Source organism: Arachis hypogaea, chromosome 2, assembly GCF_003086295.3.
Source record: "Arachis hypogaea cultivar Tifrunner chromosome 2, arahy.Tifrunner.gnm2.J5K5, whole genome shotgun sequence".
NCBI lineage: Eukaryota > Viridiplantae > Streptophyta > Magnoliopsida > Fabales > Fabaceae > Arachis > Arachis hypogaea.
Genome location: NC_092037.1, coordinates 97,980,744 through 98,002,895, shown reverse-complemented (window position 1 = coordinate 98,002,895; position 22,152 = coordinate 97,980,744). Strand labels below are relative to the sequence as shown.

Here is a 22,152-nt window from a genome sequence, read left to right as displayed (position 1 = left end):
CTATGTTTTGTGAATGAATTAGTTGGTAGTATGAGCTGCTGTGCTTGAAATGGGTTCTATTGTAACTAAATCTAGTTGAATGATGATGAATGAGAACTTGTGTGATTAAATGATGACAAGTGCTTGGGAAAATTCTGTTTTAACGTGATGCAGAAAAATAAATGTTCATTAGTGTATAAGCACTTGAAAACTTGAGAAATATTGGCTCTGGATTTTTGGGGATCTGCTAATCACTCTAGCAACTTTGATTAGTTAAAAGAAAGATAAAATTATGGTTTTAGAAGAGTTAATAAGTTTAGATATAAAACTTGGTAGGTGAGGTTGTTAAGTTACTTGATGCAGAATTTCTGCATATTTGGCGGTGGCTTAAAATAAATGCTGTGAGCAGTCCGGACCACCGTTTTGGATGAAATTATTTTTCTTTGAAATACCGGTGTGTCTTGAATATTTTATAAAAATTTCAAGGAATTTGACTAAGTGGTTTAAAAGATATGAATTTTTGAAAACAGTAGTTGCTGCAGAATTTTTTTGGTTTTCTGGTTCTGCAATATCAATTTCAAACCACTGAAACTTTTGTTTTACTTAACATTTTAAGTTGCTACTAAATGGGTTTTGAAGATCTGTATCTTAACTTTAATTGAGTACAAATTTCATATTCATATCTATTTTGTAGACTTAATTAAGTCACTTGGAAGTTGGGTTGCTTGCTGAAAATTCTGAACTGATTTATGAAAACAAGGCATCACTTCCAAATGAGAATTAATTAATCAAATGAAGTGATATGAAACCGAAACTTGTTTGTTCTGAAACTTAGGGACGTTGAGTGTATCTTCACCAAAATATAGAAGCAACGAATTAGAATTGAATTTACTATGGAATTTACGAAAACAGAGCTGAAAACAGAGCTGCCTGCTGTTTTCCTGAATTTTTACGAGTGCAGCAACAGATTTTCAAAGTTTGTTATCAAATTCAATCTATTCTTAATATATAAAAGTAGATACATAAGCATGTACCACATTACTTTTGAGACTTTTCTTTCCTCCTACTAATACCATGTCAGTAATATTGCTTACTTGGCACAATTTTGAATCAACCACTCAATTCTTGCCAAATCAACTACTATTTCCAAATCAGCAAAAAAATAAAATATACAAATAAAAAAGTAAAAAATAAAATCCAATAAATTTGTAACCTCCAAATACATTGAATTCATATTTTTATATTTATTATATCTTACCGTTATAAACAATACAATAAATTTATAACCGCACCAATTAATTTATAAATTAAAAGTTTAAAAAATGAAAATTATATTTTATTATTATAATTATGTTTATTGTAATCATTTTAATTTTTGCCAATGTATTATACCTCAAATAGCATAGTCTCCCATATTGGTCGCGAATTCGAGTTTCTGTATATTTGGTAAAAAAAAATAATCATTTTAATTTTTACTTATTATTAAAAACAAATTCTATTTTATTTTACCAATATAAATTTTGAAAAGAATATTTAAAAAAAAACAAATTTATTAAAAAAGTATCAAAACGAAACCAAAAAATATATGATATTAGACATACATTTTCATATTAGATACATTTATAGTATATAAGATGCATCATGCATGCATGTTTACCTCAAAACACTAATTAACTGTTTTCTTTTTTTACTAAAAATGTTTAACTTTTAACTTTTGTTGCGTATATTTGTACATATAAAATACATTATGCATAGATACAAATCTAAATATAGTCACAAAAAAAAATCTAAATATATAATTATTACAATAATTATGTTGACCGCAACTCCATAAGTTTAGGCCATTGACTACGTCAATTGCATTGCCAACTTTAGAATAATTATTATTTGGCACAACTTTAGAATCAACCACGCAATTCTTGCCAAATCAACTATTATTTTCAAATAAGCAAAAAAATAAAATATTCAAATAAAAAACTAAAATAGAATCCAATAAATTTGTAACCTCCAAATACATTGAATTCATATTCCTATATTTATTATGTCTTACCGTTATATAAGTCTCTTATCATTATTCCTTTACATAACATCAAATTTAGCACAAAAAATTTATTTTCGAACTGCACATCTCAAACTTACTCAATAGAGTATCATTCTCTCAGAGCAGAACGATTAGATTTAATGGCCATGCAATGAAAATCTGATGATCAGGTATGACAGAAAAAAACACAACATGCATCATACATTCATACTTACTCAAATACCGTATACCTAATGATAACATAAATTGAATATTGGAATAGGAAAAGATCTTCACAATTTTAGCAACTATAAACGAAATTTATGACAAATTAGGATGGAACTGTGTTAAATGTAAAAAGTGTCAGAAGAAAGCATATATAAAAAAAGAAACAACTACATTTGTGGCACATGTAATCAAACACCACAATATCCAACAATAAGGTAACTCAATATACTTTTCATAATCTCATCTATCAAATTATTAGTTGTTAACCCAATACTTATTTTAGGTTCAGAATTCAATTAAATGTTTTAGATCAAAGTGCTACAATAACTTTTGTACTATTTGATGGCGACGCAAAAAACTTATTGGGCACAACTGCTTTAATCTAATGACATTTCATAAAAATAATGACATTGAAGCACCACCCCATCAAGAGATTAAGGAGAAAGAAAACCATATAAATTCAAGACACATCTTCGGAAGAAGAACATACATACAAAGATGGAACCAAATAACACAATAGAAAGTGCATCAAACTTATCAACAATTCATAAAGAACATGTCTTCACAAGAACCTAGCTACGGCAAAAAGAAGAAAACACCAACTCTAACAACCAACAAAAGAAAGGAGGACGAGCGCCACATAAGATGACTAAGTCCCTCAACTAAAACAAATGCAAAAATCAAACCACCAAATAAAAATGTTACTTTATACAACTCCAACATCCAAATCTTTTGTATTACAAATTATTTAAAATAAAACACCTTTTAAATTTAACTTCAATTTACACATATTTAATTTATTTCAACAAAACATAACAATTTTAAATATTTATTATATACTACTATTAATTTACCGTCCTGCGCATCGCGCGGGTCTCATTCTAGTTCTAATCCAAATACAGTAAAATCTAATTCAAATTAAAGATTAGGATCTCTAGAATGACCTTACTAAGAGAGATAGTCCGTGCATAAGCTTTCTCAACATAAAACCACATAACAAGACAACAAGGTGCTGTTCCAAGAATCTAGAATAAGCGTCTCGGTTTTTTTTCAATATCTAGCATTAAGCTTCCCAGAAAAATATGATTCATAGTTCTTTAGAAATTTGAGTTCAATACAAACGCGTGGACATAAAGTTTGCGCAAATCTGAGTCCGTTTGTTATATTAATTATTAAATAGAAGATTGGTTGCCCAAAAAGGTAATATGCTAGACAAGTCAAGAAAATAAATAAGAATGCAAGTTGTCCCTAGGAAGGTTTAAAGATAAAAGGTGATGCGGAAGTATGCTTAGTAACATGGTGATACGGAGGTATGTTTAGTATCATGGTGATGCAGAGGTATGCGTATTTATAAGGTGATGCGGAGGCACGATGAAAAGAAAGAAAATGAGAAACTATGAAAGGATAATGATTCTTGAGAACTGTTTGTTTGAATGGGCCTTTGTGCCAAATTGCTAATGCGGAAGTGATCGCCTAACGGATAGCCTAAGGTTGCTAATGCGAGAATGTCTGCCTAACTGATAGCATAATGTATGTTGAACGAGACTTGTGCCAAATTACTAATGCGAAACTGTTCGCCTAACTGATAGATCGAGATTGCTAATGCAGGAATGTTAGCCTAATTGATAGCTTGTCTCTTATCGTGATGCTAAGATATCCTAATTGACATGGGTTTGCCCATGATGATAATTGTGCCTAATTGACACGGTAAAGAGACCATCTTTGGAGTTCGCCCCGAGTAACGTCGGGTTGCGAATAGACAACCGACGCATGAGCTCATAGCCTGTGCTAGGAACAGGCATGCATCATAAATTGTTTGCGCATTTGATTGTGATTGTTTACTGTTCATTCTTTCTGCTACGTGCTATCTGTTTCTTGTTAATTTTCTATTCTCTGATTCCTGTTTGTATTTAAAGTTGTATAATCACAAGTTCTACAAAGCTTAGATTAAGATAATAAAACTAGGAACAATAGCCATAGAGAATAGTATAAGGAGCGGCATTAACCCCAACGGAAGATGTCAAGATAGAGTTATGTCAGAGACGTGATACGGAAGTAGCCGAGAGACGTAGCAAGCGAGTTGTTACGATAGAGCCGGAACTCTAGGCTTCACGAGAGAGACGTGTTTTCACGGTATTGCCTTACTGGGAACCATAATACTGCAAAATTACTTGGAAGTAGGAAATATTTTTCTGTGTTTGCAGCAAATTTGGATGTAACAGGAAGATATTTGGCTGTAACAGAAAGATATTTGTGTGTATTTTAAGAATTTTGGGTGTATTTTTATTCTAATAAGTTCTCTATAATTCAAAACTCTTCTTCTTCCTCCTCCTCATCTTTTACTGCTTCTTCTTCTTTATCTTCTTATTTCGTTTTCTTATAATGTTTCTTGGGAGAAAAAATCAAACAAAGAAGGAAAAAATACATCATGTTGTAAAATCAATAGAAAGAGGAGGAGAAAAAAATTGCAGCAACAATAACAACAATAAAAAGAACCACGATGAGGATGAAACACGTAAAGAAAAAGAAGAAGGAACGCGAAGAAAAAAGGAGAAAAAATGCAAAGAAGAAGGAGAAGAAGAAGGAGGAGAAGGAGAAGGAGAAGGAAGAACATGGAATACAAACGTTGAAGAAGAACCGTTTCTCATTTCGCGCTATTCAAAGTTGAGAAAGCGCGTGTTTACACGCTTTTTAAATTGAGGGCTTTTTTTTAATTGAGTTTGAGTTAACTTGTATAGATTTATATGCCAAAAAAATTTGTATATGTAACAAGTCTCATATAATATTGTTTGGAGACATCTGTGTATAATTAAGGTAAATATAATAACTAAAATATTTTTATTAATTAATAAATGTTATATAACTAATAATGCGTGTATAGCAGGGAGAATAACTATGTATAAAGCAATTATGTTTAAGAGAAATAATACACTATTATTTATGTGGAATTTATTTTTAAGTTTGTCTTTTTTTATTGTTCATTTTAATTAATTAACCGTAGTCGGTAAATACATGCATCCAGTTGAATTTTTAAATGCATTTTTTAAAAATAATAGTTGCATTATTGTTATTCATAAATTGTTTATTATAACACAATAATAAAACATTACATTTGTGGCAAAATAATAAACTTATCAACAGATGCCTTTGGTGACACTTTTTGGATAAATTCTTTGTTAAACTAAGAAAATATATAATGAAATGTTAACAAGGTTATAATAGATAGATTAATATTATATAAGTTGTCTAAATTAATTTTAATCCTATTATAACAATTCTAATGTAATTCAAATAATATAAAAATCATGGATACTACTATTATAAAATATTTTTAGAAGTGTGGTTGTCAATTGTTAAAAAAAAAAAATTTATATAATTCTGCAATTAGATTTAAAATTTAGACTTTACCCATTAGTTATGGAGTATCTAAATTAATATATTTGATATGGTTTATTACAAGTCCATAACCGTGTAAACAAGTATTATGTACATTCGATTCTCATTTGCAACCCAAAATTTTCTATGTTCCTTCCTTTCATCTCATTGTTCAAAAAGTTACTTTAGCATGATTTTTTCAGTGCAAAAGTTGCTATGGAATTTGTGAAAAAAAATTGGATAAACGTGTAGCTCTAGATTTCCTTATTTCTTTTTCGGTTGCTAGCTACAAAAAAATTTTTAGGCTAGAGTATTATATTGGTTTTTTACGTTTGGGCGTAATTCTGTATTAATCTTTAAGGTTTAGAGTGTCCAATTTGAATCCAAAAAAATTTCATTTAGCTTCAATGTAGTTCCAGCGTGAGGTTAAAATTAAATAATTAATGAAAGTTAAATAATTAATGAAATGTCTTACATGACATCAGTACAAGAACAAAGTTAAATCTGAAGAACAAGTACAAATTAGCATCTTGTGTTAAAATTAGCACGGAAGTATATTTTAACGAAATGTTAAAATGGTATGCATGTTTTAATCAGTAAAAATAATTATCCAAATTAGCATCTTGTGTTAAAATTAGCACGGAAGTATATTTTGATATACAATAACTATCCTAATGGCAATCACATTTGCCTCCTAAAATTGCCACGAGTTTGAATCTCTCTTGGTGAGAAAGAGAGTATAAGATGGTGTGTGAGTACTGGGTAGGGTGTGTGTTGTATTGACAAAAAAAAAAAAAAACTGAACAAAATATATATGCAAGATCAACATTTAGGTGAAGCAAACCTAAGTGAACAAACACGAACAAAATTTAAAAGCAAAAGTTGTTTACAATAGATAGTGAATAACCAACCACAAATTAAAAAAGATTATTAATTACTTCTATACCAAAAATATTAAGATATAGATATGTTTCTTTCTTCTATTATAAATAATTTAATTAAACTTGTTATATTTTAGTTTGTCATCTATTAATAAAACAAACATATATATATAGTATTTTTTATTGAAAAAGACACGAAAAACAAGTTTTCCTTTATTTTATTCATTTTATCTAAAATAGTTGTTTAGATTCAATCTCAAAGATAACCTAAAATGGACAATATATTAGAACCAATGGTCAGACTATCAGTTCGAGAAGGCATTTGTTTGGCAGAAAAAGCTTTTCTTTCAATAAGGAAGCTTTATTTCAATAAGGAGCACAAAATTCTTTGAAACATAGTCACCGGTAGCTGAGGTGAAAGGGGAACATATTCCTTAGAAAGCAACCAAAAGCCATTTTAATCCATAAACCCTAAACAAGCAATAGTATCTCAACCCAACAAGTAGAAACCACAAATCAAACAGAAAATACCAACATCCAGAATTTCTTTTAGATAGTTCATAGATAACTCAACCCAAATTTGGGGAGTAAGACATTACATCATTCAACTCCAGGGAGATATAAGTATACTTACTACCCAAAATTTAATTATTCAACTTTAGCATTAATAGGGAGTAAAATAGCTTGGACAAACTTTTACTTTAGAGGAGCAAAACCCTAGACTATACATTAGTTTGACCCTAATAGTTAACTGAGATCTCTTGCAACCAAGCTCAAATCCTCTTCTAGTTCTCCTTCTCCCAAGTTATTCAAGCTAGCTATCTATTTAACACAGTAAGCTTTGCAATGCAATATACAGCATGTCATTGCAGCACAGATATGCATTTCAACTTCAACATAGATAGAACAGATATTGAGGCCTATAATTGTTGTGTTCACAAATTTAATATTTGATAAAAGAATGGGAAAATATTCTAAATTTACCTACAAACAGTAACAAATATCAGGATGCACGAATGAGGCCATGAAGGTACTGAGTAGCGAGTACCAAATCTACCTACAAGACACTGCTGCAAACCAGTGACATCATCCACTACATTCACAATTCATACATTTACCGGAAGAGCCTCGACATTGGTCTTTTAAATATTTTTCCTTCAAGCTTTAATCGTCTATATGCTTCTCTCAAGTGACATGGACGAATTGGTCCTGATTCCTTCCTCTCTTGCATCACTATTCTAGCTGCAAAAAAGTAGTAGTTTTTATCAACGGGAACTTTTGGAATCAGAATATTGGCCTTCTTAGGACCAAGAACTGCGAGATTTTGACCTTAAATACATCGTGCATGAACCATCTCATGCTTGTAAGCTATAAATGGAAACTTCCCATACCTGTTTCAACAACTTCACCAACAAACATTTTTGCGATCCCCGATACTACGATCGTCATCGGCACGGAAATTTTCTGCGTCCCAGTGATGCTTGCTAATAACTGTTTGAATGTCAAGAGAAGAAAGAAGAGGCAAGTTGTAAACAATCTCGTCTTACTATGATATAAACTACAGTGCAAATTACAATGCAAAAATAGCAATTTGTAAACTACTATACAAATGCATAAGCCCAAAATCAATAATTCAGAACCAAGGTAATATGTAATAAAAACCAATCTTGAAGATTAACCAAGGAGAGAATGCAAATAAGGTTTCAAGAGTCTAAGTATTGGGAAAAAAGAACCCAACCAAACTAATACACTCAATCAGAACAATTTAAAATTTAAATTATTGGATAGCACAATAGTTTAAACGTTATATTTTTAGCAAATCAATTTGGGAGATGGCACATAGAAGTTGAGGAACCATACTCTTTTCATGTTAGATTTCTGAAATCCGGCCCTGCGGAATGATTCATATCTGCTCATCTGTTCCTCAGTGAATTGTGACAATATAGCCCTAAAAGCAACCCAAAAAAAAAAAAAAAAATTAAGCCCAAAACAAATAGATGCAATGAAAATGGTAAATAAAAGCAAGATCAACAAAAAATAACCAATAACATACTGCATCTTGGCCATCTTATCAGGATCGCCGCTCGAAGGGAACTTTCCGAGCTCAACGTCCATGTTCTCCTCCTCCTCTTCCTCCTCCTCTTCTTTGCTCTTCATCCCAGTGCCAGCACCACCGCCTCCAGCGGTGGCAGTGAAGGAACCACTGGCACTGGCATTAGCACTGCCGCTGCCACTGCCAGGGGTGAATTGTGAAGGACCCTTTTTGGCATTGTCGTCATGAGGAAGCTGGAGCTGGTCTTGAGGTTGGGATTGGGAACTATGAGCGGCAATTGAAGAATTAGGGTTTTGCCGTGCGTCGGCGGAGGCGTCAGCTGGGGATTCAGGCGGAGAATCCTCTTGCTCCTCGAACGCTGCTTCAAACGGATCCTTTGATTGCTTCATTCTTTCTATATATCAATCAACACATAAATTTCTTCATCAGCCAATAACATTCCCAAATTCAAAGTTCATACAAATAATTATAACTGGTCAAAGAATACTGATTTTTCCTTTCATTTTGCAAACTAACTAAATTAACTGGAAAAAAAAATTGTGTGCATAAGCATCACCTCAGACAAATCGAAACTGAGTGTTGCAGGCGGCACTTGTGTTGCTTGGGTGCGGGAAAGACAGCCAAATGTGGCGGGAAAATGGAAGATGTGGTGATGTGGCGGTTGAGATATGATGGAAGGGAAGAGAAGAGGGAGTCAAGCTTGTCTGGGTTTTCAAGCTTGTTAGGGCCCTTAGCCTTAGGGGGTCTCTGTTTTTTCCTTTCCTTTTGGGCTTTAAGCCCTCTACTGCAAGTCAAAAAAGAAAAAAAATTAACGTTAAATATTAATTTATAAAGATAACTAACTTTAAATTAGCTGAATAATCAGCTTATTTATCAAGCCTAAGTGTTTAAATATCTTTTATGTATATAATATAATAATTTACTGGCCAACAACAAATATTTTGGCTTGAACTGGAGATAACATGAAAAGAATATATATATTACAAATATAGTTTCCATGTTTTTATTAATTAACAATAAAAACATGTTAATAACTTAATATTATTAGTAAAATGATTATTTTTTCATAATTTGTTATCTATTTCCGCTTATCATCACTACTCAGCTCAGCTGCTCTCTTCCCGAACTATGTTTGCAAGCACTAAAATTAAGGAAGCCATGTTATGAAAAAGGAAAAGGAAGAGAAGAAAAATTTCAGAAACTGAATCCATGTTTTCAATAGCCAGAAGGATCATCAACAACAATGGAACAACAACCATCACGATGAGACTGATTCCTCGCTTCCTATCACTTCATCGTCACTCTTGGAATTCTGTTAGTGGCGGTTACAAAACCCTCGATCACAGAGCCCCCAAGTTCTGCTGTGTACGGCACAAATCAGAGGGAGGAGGTGGAGGAGGAGGAAGGAGGTGGTGGTCCGGAAACGATGACCTTTACGACCACATAAGAACTGAGGCGAATTGCCCGCGCTGCTCAAAGCCCATCACAGTTGTCTTCTCCAACAGACCACTCTCCATCTCGGCCCATGCCGCACCCCCGGGCCTATACCAGGCCCTCAACCTTTGCCCGTCTTGCAGGACCGCCTTCTATTTCAGGCCCGTCAAGCTCTCACCTCTCCACGGCGAGTTCTTCGAAATCGGTCGGGTTAACGCTCCTCTGAGACCTCCGGTTCATGATCATGATTGTAATCGTCATCGTGCTCTAGCTGCTTCTTCTTCTCACGATTTGGCGAAGAAGAAGAGTGATTTGCCAACGCCGAAGCAGATATTTGAAGCGCTCAATCGCTATGTTGTTGGCCAGGAGAAAGCGAAAAAGGTTGCGAACCTTCAGCTTTTCATTTCATTTTATTTGATTTCAAGTTTAATTTATTTAGTTTTTGATATGAAGCTATTCTTTCATATACTGGTAGTAGGGATAATACTAGTTCGAGCGTAGTGATTAGTCATTAGGAAAATGCTTCATAGCAAGAAAATTTTCTGGAAAATGTTTGCCGGAGTAGTGTGTGCTGAAATAACACTTACCCCATGATTTGCTTTTATCAAACCACTCATAAGCTGCATTTGTATTGCCATTTATTTGCAGCAACCTGTTTTTGGCAATGTAGCTTCACTTTATTCATTGCCTGCCTATGATGCATAAATGCTTGAATTTTGCTTTGGAATATGTACTATATTCATGATTGCATATATTTATGAAATTCTTATGTCTTAGATTCTCTCTGCATGACACTAGTGTTTTGAAATAAACGATAAGATTTTCAACTCCATCCATTGTTTTATTTATTATATGGGAGTTATCGTCATGTATAGGGTAATCATTGGAATAGTTGTCTGTATTAAGTAAATCGACATAATTGTGTAATATATAGGTTCATGAATTCTCTTCTTGGTTATTTTTCTTTTTTTTTCCCCTTTTTACCCTGATATATATATTAATGTAGTTTTTATTCTCAACTCAAAGGTTCTTTCGGTGGCTGTTTACAACCACTACAGCAGGATTCATCTTGCTTCCCTCAACCAATCAGAAGATGGAGATGATGTGGTTGAACCAGAGAAAAGCAATATCATGCTTATTGGTCCAACAGGCTCAGGTATCACATTGCTATTTCACTACATCATTACCCTTCCAGAATAGAAAGAGAGTGTGTGTTTCTCTGTAATTTGTAATAATGGATTGTAGTGAGACTCAGTTGTCACTTTTGCTGGGAATTGTAGGCAAGACATTGCTTGCGAAAACACTGGCACGTGCTGTGAACGTACCATTTGCCATAGCAGATGCAACAACACTGACTCAGGCAGGTTCCACAATATCTTCTTGTGTATGTGTTCTATATCATTTGTTTTATGGACTTTGTTTTACTGATAAATGCAGTTTTTCTTTTTCAGGCGGGTTATGTGGGAGAAGATGTTGAATCAATATTATATAGGCTTCTTGAGGTATGTCCTTGAACTCTCTATTCACCTACTGTTTGCTCTATATAGATTATTGTCTTTTTCATTCAGTCTTAGTGGTAGATACAGATTCTTCAACTTTTCTGAAACTTTTCTTGATGGACTCTTTTTAGGAAGCGGATTTTGATGTGGAATTAGCTCAGCGGGGAATTGTCTATGTTGATGAAGTTGATAAGATCACTAAGAAGGTTTCCTACTTTTATAAAATTTTGATTTAATATTTTTCTGTAATTGCATAAAATGTTGATTTTGGCTAGTTTGTCAGGCTGAGAGTAGAAATATTGGAAGAGATGTATCTGGGGAGGGTGTGCAGCAGGCCTTGCTAAAAATGCTGGAAAGCACTGTGGGTAAATTTTATATTAAGACTCCCTTTTGGCTTTTGATAACTACTTTATTTCTTCCATTTTGTCTATCCTGTGTTTTTTTATAAATCTTTACATAGCAGACCCAAGTCCCAACCCAGAAATTTGGCAGTTGGTAATCAATATAAAAGTTTGTTGAATCATTGTGACATAGTCCAGCAGTGTGAAACCTTTATTCGTTGTGAATAATCCAGCAGTATGGAACCTTTATTTTTCCTCGTAAAACTTGTACACACACACAAAAAAAAAAAAGACAACCTGCAGATTGCATATGATTTCATGTGTGTTTTACATTGTCAATAAAGAAACATTGTTTGGAGTAACATTGCATCAGATTTAGGTAGCCCTAGAAAATGATTAGCAATTGGATGAAACCATTGTACACATTTGCATAAGCATTAGTCGACTATGGGGGAAGTATTAGAAAATAAAATAGACTTGCATCCATATAATTTAATGATTTTAAAACTTTGAAGTATGCTTGTGATCTTCTATTTATATACTATATTCTTGTATTTTCTATCTTTTCCTTTCAGGTAGTGAGTGTACCTGATAAAGGAGCTAGCAAGCATCATGCTGGTGATAACATTCTGGTGGGTTCGCACAAACAGAATTTACATTTATTCCTTATTGACATAGATAAGAGAAAGTACCACTAATGGTTGAAATTTAGAATTGAGGATATTCTTGTCATGAGAAGATAAGAGAGTTGGTTTCGAAAGAAAATTAATATAGAATTGAAGAGTTTGAAATCGCAGACTTTCTGTTTTCTCGTGTATCCGATAACCTTGCATGATGTTTGGCAGATTGATACAAAGAATATTCTTTTTATATGTGGAGGGGCCTTTGTTAATTTGGAGAAAACCATCTCTGAAAGGTGAGGCCATATTCTGCCACTATGTGGCATGCATCCCTGTAGATTGTGATTGGGAATTTCAGTTGAAGTCGTTCCCCTTTCCAGGCAGCAAAACTCATCCATTGGGTTTGGAGCACCAGTTTGTGCAAACATGAGGACTTCTGGATTCACTGATGCTCTAGTCACATCGTCACTTCTTGAGAAGGTGAGATCTTATACTTAAATATTGTATTTTGGCCATGCATTTTTTTTTTTTCATTTTTTGTGTTTGTTACTTCGCTGAGTACTAGCATAAACTTATGTAGATAATGCAGTAATATTTGGGCTTTCAGGTAGAAAGTGGTGATTTGATTGCATATGGTCTCATTCCTGAATTTGTGGGCCGTTTCCCAATTCTATCTGGTTTGTCTGCTTTGAACGAGGAACAACTTTTTCAGGTATCTAGAATGTCTATGGCAAATGCATGTCCAATTTCCGCTTTGGAGTCCATTTTTTCATTATATTTAAATACGAATGTGAATACATCTAAGTAGCCCTTAAAATATGAGCCAAATACTTCATCGTTGATTCTTATAAAATATGTGAATACACCTAGTAGCCCTCTATCAGCTTTGTGAATTCCACTGCTTCTGACAAAACTTTTTATGAAACGCAGGTCCTTGTTGAACCTAAAAATGCCCTTGTTAAACAATACAGAAAGATGTTCGAAATGAACAATGTAAGCTGTTAGTCTTTTTCCCATTCATGTTTTATCCCGATTCTTATTGTGCTTAAATTCTTCTTCTCCAACATACCTCATTGGGTTGTTCAATATTGTTGGCATGGTAACCTCTTTTCAGTGACTTATGTCTGATCCAATGTTTCAGGTCAATTTACATTTCACTGATACTGCACTGAGATTGATTGCTAAGAAAGCCATGGCAAAGAACACTGGTGCCCGTGGTTTAAGAGCCTTGTTAGAAAATGTTCTTACTGAAGCAATGTTTGAGGTACATTCTATATATTTTAGTGTCAGATTTTATTCTGTTTTCATTTTTATTAATATAAATGTGTCTTTTCTGAATTTTGATTGCCTTATCCTCAGATTCCAAACAAGGTGGATGTTGACAATGTAAAAGCAGTGCTGGTTGACGAAGAGGCCGTCGGTTCATTGGATGGCCCTGGCTGTGGCGCAAAAATCCTGTACAGTGATGATGATGGAGCGTTGGAGGATCAAACATCAGCATATGTTTGTACATAGATAATACTTGTCAGAATCTTCCTTACCATCCTTTTTTTTCTCTTTATTGCATCTTTTTCTTGTTATTATCCTTATGGTATATACCTCCCCACCCTCAAATAAAAAGGAGGGAAAAAAATAACTAAGAGCAAATATGAATAATACTGTTCTGTACAGCTAATGAGCATGGTATAATGTTAAATTCAATCTCTCTATAATAGCTCTCTCATTAGTCACAACACATCATATATTCTTTCTTGGTTGGATTTAACAAGTTATATATCAAACACTGTTGTGTGCTGCTGAAGATGGGGAAATATGCAATAGGATAGGAGTCCTTCACCGAATATTACTTGCTCTTGATGGATAAAGAAAAGTTATAGGCAGCAGAACTATTTAAAGATTTAGAATGGATTTACAAATTTTAGCCAACCTCACCTAGTGTTACAAAACCTAATAAATTGACTATTAACATTACTAGCACCAACTATCCACTGGTTGGTGAACATAGATGCTCCGAGTTCCAGCGATTTCCACACCATTTTTCAAAGCATTTCCCTATCCATTAAAGAAGAGGCTACAAGCTAATACCTATCTCAACTGAACAGACTTCTTGTTTTGCAAATAACCAATCATGATGTCGCTTCATGGAGGCAAGCTGAATTGTCTCCGGGGAAGCAAACATAAAACCAAATCCAGGAGAACAAGAACTCCCTATGATGAAAACTTAATTAGATTAGGTGAATCAACATCTACTTCATGACCATAGTGAGAAATATCAACTAGGTACATGAAAGCCAAGAATGTATATTTATGGAGAAGTGTTAGTGGCTTTACCACTTACATTTTCCTTGGTGTCACTACTTTCTATGTATCATTTTCAATGTTCACTCTTCAATGGATAAGATGAACAACATGCTGAGAGTCACAGTTCAAAAGGGCATCTGCAGAATAAGAGCTGCCTCTCCATTCAAATATAACACCATCCAACAGTTTAAAAATCAGTTGTACATCGACTTAAGTAATTAATAAACATAAAAACTAATAGAAAAGACACAATTCTGATAAAAGATTAATAAGATTACCTTAATTTCTTAAACAAGTGTGAATTAAGTTAAAAAGCATAAATCACTTCATTGCCAACAAGCAACAACCATGGGAAGGACTTGCCCCTTAGATACTCCAATATTAAAATCTAAAGCAGCATGAATATTCCAAGCCTTTTATCACAACATGCAATAGAAGAGGACCGAAGTAGTAATCTCTCGGCCTTCACCTATCAAGGAAGTGATTTCTGCACCAAGATGAACCTTAACCACATTAGCACATTAGTCAGTATGACATTCTCATATACAAGTTGTTCTGACAGTGATCATTCCTTGGAAGGATGGAAAAATTCATTCATAAATCATAATTACAGACCAATATATATTAAGACATGAATAAGACAACGAAAGAGAATGAGGATGGAAATATGAGATTACCTTGGCAGCATTCCTCACACCAAAAACTAATTAAGCTTCCACTGATCAAAGAAGTAATTTACTCTGTCCAAGTATTAAACTCCCTGTTAGACTTGCTCACATTAAAAATTGCTTCAATTATTTAGGATAAATTTATTTATTTATGGACGAAGTTATGATATACCACCACCTTGGTACATCATACACTAAGGTGATCCAATAGTGCAGTTTGAATCTTAATTAATGTCATTCTTTTATGATCCAAATGTAAACATTGGATCACCTTGTTGTATCTTCGACATTTTTCTAATTCGTGGAAATAATTTTTCGGTTTAAGTAAGAAGCAATGAAGCATGGAATACATTCTCACCTTACTATTTTCGGAAATGTTTAGTGCTTATTTGAATGAGTTTCTAAGAAAATATCTTTTTTCGAGTTATATTTTTTTTAAAAATTTTATAAAAAAATAAAAGTAATTTTTGTTATTGAAAAAAGATATCAACTTAACAACACCCAAACAAGCACTTAAACATCTTCCTTACCAAACGCCTAGGTAATGGAGAACTGTTTCTCTGATCGACTTGGTTTTCTTCTTCATTCAAGCTTTGAGATACTTCTTTTGGTTTTGAGGAAACCATTGACATCCTGGTCCTGTTATTAGAAATTTGACAAATCCTGGAAACCGATGAGAACCTTTTTTGGTCTGCTTCCATCTTGTGAATCATCCTTGTCTTGACTTCGTCGAGAGTGTAAACCGATTGAAGATCAGTCCACCCAGATTCCCGTTCCCAACTGCTTCTATCTTTAAAAAACTGGAACTGAGGATCCACTTTTTGAAAGACATCTAGGATGTCTGAGGCATATATTGGGTAAACCCCGCACCCTATGACCTCCCATTCCTCTATGACCCTCCATACATAAGGGATACGTTTTCTCCATGGCGTATAATCTTCACATCGAGTTTCAACTTTGAATTCAGATAGAGTTTCAGCTTTGAATTTAAATGTGGCATTGTTGCCATGCCATTGACGATTATGAGCAGCATGAAACCATATGCAGACATGATCCGAGTTCCATCGACTCGTTTTAGCAAACTGTTTGCTATACCCAAAACCACTGTATTGACAACGGATTATGGGAGGCCGTTTTGAAGAAAAAGCACGACTAGTGGTGGGAGACTCTATATGGGAAGGAATATGATAAACAACACAACAGAGAATGAAACCAACTAGCTGGTTCAATGGTTGATCTGCAGGAAGGTCAATAGTTACTGAAGCCTCTCTTGTCTGATATATGAACCATGGTGGAACCTTGCTTCCGGGATAAAAAACCTGACTGTTGGATTCAGGGAAGAACGTAATATCGTCATCATCAGCATGAGGTTCAATTTTGTATTGCAGCATGTCATCCAATATATCTCTAATTGCTACTCCCATCATTGTAAGATGCACATATTCTAAGAATGAATGCTCATCAAGCCTCTCGCAGTTTTCAAAAGAGATGGATTTTAGATTTAAGCTGAATACTGTCTTTATATTGAACAATTTCTCCAGCGATCTGCAGTTTGTGGCAGATAAATGTATAAGAGATGGTGGAAGTTCCGGTAAGGATTGAAGGCTGAAGCAATCCTCTAAGTTGAGTTCTTGTAACCGCGATAAGACTTTCATACTTTGAGGGAGTTCAATCAACTGTTTGCAGCCTTCAAGATTTAGTACCTCAAGGGATACCAAGAGACACACTTCGTTTGGAAGAGTTTCAAGTCTCACATTACTCGGATCAAACTCTACAAGTTTCGTTAGATGGCTAACTGATGAGTACAACTTATCAATTCCTGTCCCTCTGAAATCCAAACTTCTTAATTCCTCTGATGACAATGAAAATTCCTTCAAGCTTGAGCAGCAACGAACATCGAGTTCTTTAAGAGATTTTAAATGGATATTGCTTTTAAGACTCTTTAGTGCTTTGCAACCCCAAACACTTAAAGTTTTGAGCTTGTGGATGGATAAAATGGATGGATGAAGTTCAAACAACCTTACGCATTCAATGAGGTATATTTCTTCAAGGTTTGATGCACGAGTAAAATCTGGAAGCTCCACTAGCTGCTTGCATCCCCTAAGGTTAATCTTCTTTAAATTTACAAGATCCTATAACAATAAGGGGACCATCATCACATGTTAACATACTTAATTTTCTATTAAGAGAAGAAGGCTAAAAGATGCTCTTATACATGTAGATATCTATACCTGAACTCCATCCCAAAGTTTAGAAACTTGGCTATTTGGCATAGAAAGCTTAACAAGCTTCTCAGCACAAAAATTTGGTGGAAGAGACTTCACAGGGCAGCCACTCCACTCCAAGTATCTTAGTTCCTTTGGAAATGAATCAAAAGTTGAAGAAACGTGCACATTTGCTGATTCTTTTTGCCTCCATGAATCATAAAATTTAAGAAACCTTATATTAGGCATCCTTTTAAAAGTGTCGGCATCTAAATGTAGATCTCTTTTAATTTGAGACAAGTCCAACATAATGCCTTCAACTGAGTCTGTTCCCTGCAAACAATCCAATGGCCAAACATGTTATCATGTTAGTCGCATTTCCTGCATTAACACATGCAATCAAGGAAAGTAATAAAATATGTGGTTTTCTTACCTTATTATTGTTCAGTACATTGTAGACATCCTCATGGTTACTTAAGCGGCTACGTCTTCCTGGGTCTTTAATTGATTCTTGACGAACTATTTCTCGACCCATTTGCTCTATCAAATCATGCATTTCTATTCTGTTACGATTTGAAATAGTTATGAGAGCTTTACGTGAAAGGTTGCCTATGCCAATAGCAGGAAAAAAACCACAGGATTCTAGAAATGATATGACAACATCCTTATGTTCTCCTTTGAAAAAAAATGCAATGTCAAGGAATATGTCCTTCTCTAAATCATCTAGCCCATCATAACTCAATTTTAAGACATTAAAAATGTCTATATTAGGATAAATCTTGAGTTTTCCCAAAGCACTTTCCCATTCTTCTATGGTTTTAGAGTATAAAAAAGAACCCAAAACTCGTAAAGCCAATGGGATGCCATTTGCATAATTGACTGCTATTTCAGAAAACTCTTCATATCCAGTTTCAGGATAGACTTTGTCAAAAGCATTCAAGCAAAATAGCTTAAGGGAATTTTTAAAGCTCAAGCCCTGGACTTCATATATTCCATGAACTTTTCTAAGGACATGCTTGTCTCTGGTAGTTACAATGATCCTACTCCCTGGTCCCAACCATTTTGTAGCAAGATGTTCAAACTGTTCTAATGTATCCATATCATCAAGCACTATGAAAACTTTTTTTCGACTCAACTTTCTCTGGATAAAAGCGGATCTTGCTTTGGATGATCCTTTCAAAACAAGTCTTTCTCCAGCTAATAACTCAGAAATAAGTTTCTCACATAAATGAGGCACACCAAACTTTTGTGATTCTTCTCTTACATTTTTCAACATACAACTGCCTTCATATTGGGAAGAATATTTGTCAAATAAGAATTCAGCAATAGTAGTTTTACCTATTCCTCCCATCCCCCAAATTCCTATGATTCGGACCTCGCCGGATTCAATTTCCAATAGTGATTCAATACTTGTAAAATTATCATCAATTCCAACAAGACCTTTGGATTCTATTGAGAAAATATATGACAATTTCTCTGAAATATCATTCACAATTTCTTCAATGAATTTAGATTCATCCCTGTTGTATAAAAAATATAAGAAAATATTACACATTACAAGTATAATTGAAAAGAAGACAAGTATAACAATGACAAAATAAAAAATAAAAAGCTTAGCAGGTATGCATATGCATATGGCAATATAGTGGATTAAGTTGTAAAAGGAAGAACTTACTGATATTTTGATGGATAATGAAATCCAGATAAATTAGAAGCTTCCTTTAAAGCAAATCTCCAACTTTGCACCTTCATCATATTTCCCTTCAATCTGTGTTGGTGTTTATCAAAAGCCTCCTTAAAGGAATTATTCTGATGCCGCACATCAGAGGGAACAACTTTGTAGAAAACAGGTATCACAATCCTTTGATCTTGTTTCATGCATTGAATTACTTTCACAAGTTCATTCAAGCACCAAGTTGAAGAAGCATAGTTTTCCGAAAAGATGACCAAGGAAATAGAAGACTCTTCAATGGCTTGAATAAGCGTGGATGAAATGTCATCTCCAGGGTGCAGTTTTTCGTCGTCCACGAAGAAATCGATATGGTAACGATGCAACTCTTTTCTCAAATGACTAAGAAAAGAAGTGCGGATGTCTTCTCCTCTGAAGCTGATGAAGACATCATGTTTGATTCTGGGAGCATCCAATAAAAAAGAAGAAGAATAAGCCATTGAAAGGAAGAGAGTGTAGACAGTGGTGAGATCTTCAACACAGTGATGTTGTGAGTGACTATGAGTAGAGTGTCAATGTACATACATAGATACATATGAATCTTCCTGGTTGTTTCTTGGCTGGTTCCTCCTCCTTTCTTAATTAGAAGACCCTTTGTGCACTATTCTTTTCTTAAAGCTCTCAATTCTTAGTGTTATATTATATAATAATAAAAGTGGGATTGAAAAACCAAATTGAAAATTCATTTTGTTCACCTTTCATGTTCAGCGAACGCGTGTGGAGCAATGTTATAAGGTCTTTCTTATACTTTTTTTTTCACGAGACATGGAACTTTTTTTGTCTTCGCTTTTGTTTTGAATGTAACCCCACCATGTGACACGCAAATAGATATAGACATCTTGCATGGGAATTCGTGAAGTAGGTCTAAAATTCGATGGTTGCATGTATGCATGTTGTTATTAAATGAGTAACATTGTTGAAGTAGGAATTTTTCATTGAATATACTCCTTTTACGGTCAACATTGTTGAATTATATACGGAACTATTAAAATTTAGGAAGACACAGATAACTTTACAACTTTCTAGCATTATGTAGCTGTGCTCATGAAGATTTAATTTGTGGATGTTGAAAACCCATCACCGTCATGACATTCATATATACTTTAATAAATGAGTCCTTCTCTTCACTCATTCAAATCTGCAAAAAAACACCAATGGCAATGAATATCATACTATCTAAACATAAATGATACAAAGATTTCATTATAGAAAGGGAATATGAGTAGCTCAATACAATACCTATGAAGAAAACAGAGGAGGAGGAGGATTATTGGTTAGGGGACATTGGTTCTTGTCGCATCTTTAAAAGCAAGTTATGTTTCAATTCGTGGAAAATGATATCCAATTCATCATTACACTCATATTTGTACGGTTTACACTCATATTCAATACTTGTTAAATTAAACTAATGATATCTGAGACATATATTGGTGAAACGCTTCACTCTAGGACTGAGCAAACATCATTTGCATTTCTTTCTTCATAGAAATAGTTTGATCTAAGCCTGAATTGAAATAAAATATTGTGTATATTAGTAGTATCTGTCTCAATTCATATTCAACTGCTGCTTGCAACATGATGAGATAAGCTTGTTCCGTTATATTGCGCTCTGAACGCTCATCCAATCTCCTACAATTTCTAAAGGAGAAGTAGATACTGCTTAAACCAAATATTGCATCTTAACTAAATATTGTTTTCAGGTAAAGATTGAAGGCTGCAGCAATCTTTAAGAAACTGAATTGCAGATCGATGAGTGCAGTATATCAATGAGCCATCATTATTTGCATATAATTAATCAAAGGAAAATTGCTAAAATTAAATATAATTTCATTTCTGATATGAATAATACTGTTCTGTACAGCTAATGAGCATAGTATAATGTTAAATTCAATGTTGCTATAATAGCTCTCTCGTTACTCACATCATGTATCCTTTCTTGGGTGGATTAAACAAGTTGTTATATATCAAACACTGCTGTATGCAGCTGAAGATGGGGAAATATGGAATAAGATAGGAGTCCTTAACTGGATATTACTTGCTAAAGTTAAAGGCAGAACCATTTAAAAGATTCAAAATGGGTATACAAATTTTAGCTAACCTCACCTAGTGTTACAAAACCTAATAAATTGACTATTAACATTACTAGCACCAACTATCCAGTGGTTGATGAACATAGATGCTCTGAATTCCAACGATTTCCACACTATTTATCAAAGCATTTCCTTTTCCGGTGAAGAAGAGAGGCTACAACCTAGGACCTATCTCAATTGATCAAACTTCTTGTTTTGCAAATAACCAATCACCATGACACTTCATAGGGGCAAGTTGAATTGTCTCTGGGGAAGCAAACATAAGACCAAGTCCAACTGTCTAAGACAGCAAGAACTCCCTGTAATGAAAACTTTATAAAAAAGTTGGATTGGGTGAATGACCAACTACTTCAAGACCATAATAAGAAATATCAAGTAAATACATAAAAGGCAAGCATGTATACTTATGGACAAGTGTTAGTGGCTATATGACTTACATTTTCCTCAGTGTGACTACTTTGTGAATATATATATCACTTCCAATGTTCACTCTTCAATAGAGTAAGATGAACAGTATGCTGAGAGTCACAGTTCAAAAGGACACCTAACTGCAGAACAAGAGCTGCCTCTCCATTCAAATACAGCACCATCCAAAAATTACAATCAATATAAGTAATTAGTAAACATCAAAACTAATTGAAAAGAGACAATTCTGGTAATAGATCAACAATATTACCTTAATTGTTTTAAAGGGAAGTATGAATTAAGTTAAAAAGCATAAATCAGTATA

The 22,152-nt window shown here is 33.9% G+C and overlaps 3 protein-coding genes across 11 annotated transcripts; 1 reads left to right on the top strand and 2 right to left on the bottom strand.

Annotated features, from left to right (window-relative positions):
• Window positions 1-7,011: 7,011 nt before the first annotated feature.
• On the bottom strand, window positions 7,012-9,593 carry LOC112755199 (transcription initiation factor TFIID subunit 11). Its single transcript, XM_025803142.3, has 5 exons — window positions 9,093-9,593; window positions 8,537-8,930; window positions 8,344-8,431; window positions 7,875-7,974; window positions 7,012-7,725 (listed from the first exon to the last, which is right to left on the bottom strand). The coding sequence occupies exons 2-5, from the start codon at window positions 8,923-8,925 to the stop codon at window positions 7,598-7,600; spliced, it is 705 nt and encodes a 234-aa protein (XP_025658927.1). The 5' UTR covers window positions 8,926-8,930; window positions 9,093-9,593; the 3' UTR covers window positions 7,012-7,597.
• A 152-nt stretch (window positions 9,594-9,745) lies between these two features.
• LOC112755170 (CLP protease regulatory subunit CLPX2, mitochondrial) lies at window positions 9,746-14,165 on the top strand. Of its 3 annotated transcripts, XM_025803094.3 has the most exons (13): window positions 9,746-10,351; window positions 10,997-11,126; window positions 11,251-11,330; window positions 11,422-11,472; window positions 11,601-11,675; window positions 11,753-11,830; window positions 12,386-12,442; window positions 12,656-12,726; window positions 12,811-12,910; window positions 13,038-13,142; window positions 13,361-13,423; window positions 13,572-13,694; window positions 13,790-14,165. In XM_025803094.3, exons 1-13 carry the CDS (start codon window positions 9,746-9,748, stop codon window positions 13,943-13,945), a joined length of 1,695 nt encoding a protein of 564 aa, XP_025658879.1. In that variant the 3' UTR covers window positions 13,946-14,165. The 3 variants fall into 3 exon arrangements, with proteins under 3 accessions (XP_025658879.1, XP_029149160.1, XP_072077685.1); XM_029293327.2 differs by lacking the exon at window positions 11,753-11,830; XM_072221584.1 differs by lacking the exons at window positions 12,656-12,726; window positions 12,811-12,910; window positions 13,038-13,142.
• Window positions 14,166-14,262: 97 nt separating this feature from the next.
• On the bottom strand, window positions 14,263-19,946 carry LOC112729172 (putative disease resistance protein At4g11170). Of its 7 annotated transcripts, none has more exons than XR_011874711.1 (8): window positions 19,279-19,897; window positions 18,037-19,123; window positions 17,631-17,936; window positions 15,758-17,531; window positions 15,409-15,471; window positions 15,010-15,218; window positions 14,769-14,886; window positions 14,263-14,638 (listed from the first exon to the last, which is right to left on the bottom strand). XR_011874711.1 is itself a non-coding variant. In XM_072221583.1 (6 exons), the coding sequence occupies exons 1-5, from the start codon at window positions 19,770-19,772 to the stop codon at window positions 15,454-15,456; spliced, it is 3,507 nt and encodes a 1,168-aa protein (XP_072077684.1). In that variant the 5' UTR covers window positions 19,773-19,897; the 3' UTR covers window positions 14,849-15,218; window positions 15,409-15,453. The 7 variants fall into 7 exon arrangements, 2 of the variants coding, with proteins under 2 accessions (XP_072077684.1, XP_072077683.1); XR_011874710.1 differs by having other exon boundaries at window positions 14,769-14,882; XR_011874712.1 differs by having other exon boundaries at window positions 14,769-14,882; window positions 15,930-17,531.
• Window positions 19,947-22,152: the final 2,206 nt, after the last annotated feature.

Coding starts and splice junctions, on each gene's coding strand:
- LOC112755199 (XM_025803142.3), bottom strand. CDS start 8,925: ATGAAGCAATCAAAGGATCCGTTTGAAGCAGCGTTCGAGGAGCAAGAG. Junction 8,432..8,536: donor GATAAGATGGCCAAGATGCA/GTATGTTATTGG, acceptor GGTTGCTTTTAG/GGCTATATTGTCACAATTCA. Junction 7,975..8,343: donor AGAAATCTAACATGAAAAGA/GTATGGTTCCTC, acceptor ACATTCAAACAG/TTATTAGCAAGCATCACTGG.
- LOC112755170 (XM_025803094.3), top strand. CDS start 9,746: ATGTTTTCAATAGCCAGAAGGATCATCAACAACAATGGAACAACAACC. Junction 11,127..11,250: donor TATTGGTCCAACAGGCTCAG/GTATCACATTGC, acceptor TGGGAATTGTAG/GCAAGACATTGCTTGCGAAA. Junction 13,143..13,360: donor ACGAGGAACAACTTTTTCAG/GTATCTAGAATG, acceptor TATGAAACGCAG/GTCCTTGTTGAACCTAAAAA.
- LOC112729172 (XM_072221582.1), bottom strand. CDS start 19,772: ATGGCTTATTCTTCTTCTTTTTTATTGGATGCTCCCAGAATCAAACAT. Junction 19,124..19,278: donor CATTATCCATCAAAATATCA/GTAAGTTCTTCC, acceptor TTTATACAACAG/GGATGAATCTAAATTCATTG. Junction 17,532..17,630: donor AACTTTGGGATGGAGTTCAG/GTATAGATATCT, acceptor TTATTGTTATAG/GATCTTGTAAATTTAAAGAA.